This window comes from Micropterus dolomieu, linkage group LG19, assembly GCF_021292245.1.
Source record: "Micropterus dolomieu isolate WLL.071019.BEF.003 ecotype Adirondacks linkage group LG19, ASM2129224v1, whole genome shotgun sequence".
Classification (NCBI taxonomy): Eukaryota; Metazoa; Chordata; class Actinopteri; order Centrarchiformes; family Centrarchidae; genus Micropterus; species Micropterus dolomieu.
The window spans coordinates 23,749,762-23,754,091 of record NC_060168.1 but is presented as its reverse complement, the minus strand read 5'-3'; the positions used below and the strand labels follow the sequence as shown (position 1 = coordinate 23,754,091).

Here is a 4,330-nt window from a genome sequence, read left to right as displayed (position 1 = left end):
TTAAATGTGAATTTGTTCTTGTTTTTTTACTCCTCGATGAGATTAAACTTAATATCTTTAGGTTGTGGATGTCATCTTGGGCTTTGGGAAACACTGATCCACATTTTTCACCATTTTCTGACATTTTATAGACCAAACAACTAATCGATTAATCAAGAAACTAATCGACAGATTAATCAATGATGAAAATAAGCCCTATCCTCAATATCAATGTTGTTAATATACTGTAGAATAACAGAATAGTGTAAGTACATGAAATAGATAAAGTAAAAACATTCTCTGAAAATGTTACTTTACTTCATTGGTAAGGTAAGTTAGTTGTTGAATTGATGTACCTTGGCTTGAAGAGACTGTCCCACTATAGAGAGTGCGGGCTTTTGTTTTGTCTCGTACCGTACAGTATGTCCTCTGAGTTCTGAACTGTGGAGCAGAGAAGAGGCACTGATGGTTATATGACCGCAGCAGGATACTCCCCAACATACAGACCACACCATCATGCATAGACGCGCGCGCGCGCGCGCACACACACACACACACACACACACACACACACACACACACACACACACACACACACACACACACACACACACACACACACACACACACACACACACACACACACACACACACATTTCAGAGGTCACAGCTGTGCCTACTGCAAAGTACTCATTCAGACAATTAACCTAGATACTGAATGCTCATGCACAAAGGCAGTTAGTTCTAACAAAACAAAACAACTGTCTGCCGGTCAGATATTTATTTTATATGAAAGGTTGATTTCAGTATTATTTTGTTGCGGTTAAATCTTTTTATTGTATGAATTCTTGTTTGCTGGTACGTTAAATGCTTCAATGTTGCATTCTACTGTATTGCAGTGACACTGCAATGCGATCCTCTATGCAGGTCCCAGTGGACAGATACTATTAGCTTCTGTCTCGTGCTGAAGGGACCAGCACAGCACTTTTTCTCTTGGCCTGTTGTGAAAAACATGGGAACGGAGTGGTGATGACTGTCTTTATTGCTGAAGGTCACCTGCACACACGTCTGCTCCCTCTGCTGCGCTGTCCCTCACAAATTGACCTTACAGGGCAACATCGACCCCTAACTTCATGAATCATGCACTATGGTCACACACTGTACAGCATTATTTTACCTTGTTACTGCCTCTCTGTCCATTGGCCCATTTTCTTCTGAGTAGTTTTCAGTTTAAAATGTTACAAACGGAAATAAATGTGTGAATCATGTGTTTCACAATAGTGTGTGGTGCACTTCTACACAGTGACACTGTTTCCTTATTACTCTGTTAAGTTTCCAGTCAAATTGCCAGCAGTTGAATTAAAGATTTTTTTGTTATTGCCCTTCTGTGGTTAAACCTCCATCACTGCTGCTCACTGTCTCATTCGGTTAATGTTGAAGCCATATTAGCAGATTAATCAAGGGAACATTGCAGATGCTCTACCCTTCTATCTTTTGCTGCTTTAAATTTTTTTCCCTCTATGGCTTAAGTCTACAGAGACCTGGTACTGCAGTACTTACGCATAACCCCTGCATGCTACTCGCCCTCCACTGCACTGTGATTATACACATCATCTACATACAGTACATCTGCTTTTCTCCATGTCCATCGGGATAGAAGGAGCGAGGGAGGAAGCGACATAGAATATGAGAATATGAGAGGGGTGAAAGGCAGGAAAAGTTGTGCAGTAATGGATATTACTGCACATCTGAATAGAGGAGGGTCTGTAGCGAGAATAGACAGTGTCAATAAATGAAATGAGCTGACAGCTTTGGCACATGGGATGATGAATGAGCTTTTTAAAGGTCTCTACTAGCAAACTTTTTCTGAGCATAGCGTAGGTGGTGAAAAGCTAAGAAGCCACATGACACAGCCAGCCTATTCATTAGACTACATCATGTTGCAGGGATATTAAAACAAATTAGATTCAACTGGAGCCCGACAAAGAAATTGGGGGAGTGAACAGCAAGTGAGGCAAAGAGTAAAAGTACAAGAAACAGACACGTTGGAATATAAAATCAATGAGAGATGGACTTTTTTTGGACCTTTAGAGCAGATTCAGGTTATGTGATGCTTTAAAATGGATGTTATTCACAGGGACTATATACTGTAGGCTTTGATATGTCTGGATAATTGCAGCTGTATCTGGGTAATTGCAGCTGTAGCGTGAGACAGATGATTTCGTGACTGTAAAGTTGCTAGTTGCTAGTCTGCAGGTCATTGTAGAAATCTGGCCAAGAAGAGTTAATACCTCTGCTCAACTAGCAGCTATGTATTGATGCAACCTACTTCACCTTGTACGGTACAGTGTGCCATCTTATTAGACTAAATTAGAATGCACCTTCAAAGTAAACATATTACCGGCAAGGATGTGAGTGGATATGTCCTCTCCTCACTAATCAAGTACAACGCACGTTGCTTTCAACAGCTACATTTTAAAACACAGTGATTATTTATATAAGACGGACTCAGCAGCCTATTATTACTCAGCGTGATGCTAGTTGACAAGCTGTCCCTTGGAATCAGCTGTTGAAGTCACAGTTGATTGCATGACTGTTCAGCAGACAAGGGGGACATGAGAGGAAGTCACATAGAGCACATATGGGATTGCTTGTTTAGTTTGTACATAGACACTACTCTAATGTAAAAATACAGGTTATTCTGCGTGCTTATGAATAAAGGATGACAGGTTTTCCATGCAGTATATGCTAGGTAGAAACACACAGTCAAAGGAGACATGTAGTCAAACATATATTTATATTTTCTGCTGATGTAACATTTTCATTCTATGTTAATTTTTGAAACAACATTTTTTATTAAAGAAACTGTAACATCCTTAGATGCAGCCTTAGAACGCTTCCATCAGAGCTTTATATCATTGCTTTAAACTTGCTTCATTTGTCCTGTAAAGCTAAATAACAAATAATAGTTCTGATGCTTTTGCAGATGGAGTTTGTCATGGTGAAAAGTAGAATCTGCCCACTTGTCTTTGTTTATTTACTGCTGCTGTGCAACGTTTGATCAGTCAGATCTTCATCAGGCACAAACAGCATTAAAAAACGTGACTTCATACATATCAAAATGATGACAAAGCCTCCTGGCTATTTATCATATCGTTTTTTTCATTCCAATTGTTGACACCTGTCATCAAGATATGTAAATAATATATAATGTAATATTTGTTAATACTGTATGTACCTGTGGAAGATCTGATTGATTGTGTGAGAATCTACTTTTTGTCTCTGTGGTTGTGTGTACTTTTTTCCCTCCAGCTTCAGAGTTACAAAGTGGCAGAGTTAAGCATCAACATGGTACTGTAAGGGCTTTGGACGGAGGCATACCATAGTGCATAATATGAGTCTGTGCATTGCGATGGTTGTGTAGTCTTAGTGAGAATATTCACACACACTCTGCAGTCAGTGCAAAGGTGTAGTATTTCTTCAGCTTGTAACTGCAGACTTTGATATGTCCGTCTCCCTCTCTCACTGTAGTAAATGGTGCTATGTAGTCTCAGCCTCTTCAGACCATTTTGTCCTTTAAAATCAGAGAAGTTGAGGCTCTTTTTATCCGGGATAGTCTTTTATTAGTTTCTTTTCTCCCTTTTTGTTGTTTGTAATACCCATTTGTACCCGATTTGGATCATTACTTTTTTATAACGTGTATCAGAGGATAATATATGTGTAATACTTGAATATTGTTTTTTTTTCTTACAGAAACGTCACAATGCTGACAGTGTTGTCAACAAAAAGGAATGTCAAGGTATTGAAAACCATTTCTTCATCTGCTTTTGTGTTGTTTTGTTGGTTTTACTAGAGAACATACTACTGAATTCATGGCCGACTAGTGAGTAGGCCCTAATAAAAACCTAATTATCTGCATTGTAACATGTCTAAAAAAACATTAATACAGGTTTGTCATGTGTTTTATTACAACTCTCTCTTTGTCCCTTATTCGTCTCTGTCTTGTTTACTTCCTCTTTCTGTTGAACTGTAACTTCCCCCATCTCTCTCATTACTCATTGCAGTATTGAGGAATGGTGCCTGGGAGATTGTGCACTGGGAGAAGGTATGTACCCACAAAGTGTCACTAATGGTCACTTTCACCAGTTCCCATTTTTTAAATCGAGTGAAAACAGATAATTCATTTTACCAGTTTCACAATCTATTGCGTTGTCATTGGGAGTAGAAAACTCACACATCCTGTAGAGACAGACACACACACACACACAGACACACACACACACACACACACACACACACACACACACACACACACACACACACTGACCCCTCTGGTATCCAGCCACTAATT

At 39.3% G+C, this 4,330-nt stretch overlaps 1 protein-coding gene across 7 annotated transcripts in view; it reads left to right on the top strand.

Moving 5' to 3' along the window:
- The window catches only part of atp8a1 (ATPase phospholipid transporting 8A1), a 175,790-nt gene that overhangs the window by 91,891 nt on the left and 79,569 nt on the right, over positions 1-4,330 (top strand). For all 7 annotated transcript variants that reach the window (XM_046030148.1, XM_046030146.1, XM_046030147.1 and 4 more), the window contains 2 exons: positions 3,733-3,778; positions 4,044-4,084. In XM_046030148.1, coding sequence (XP_045886104.1) covers positions 3,733-3,778; positions 4,044-4,084 — 87 coding nt within the window. The remainder of the gene's footprint in view (positions 1-3,732; positions 3,779-4,043; positions 4,085-4,330) is intronic.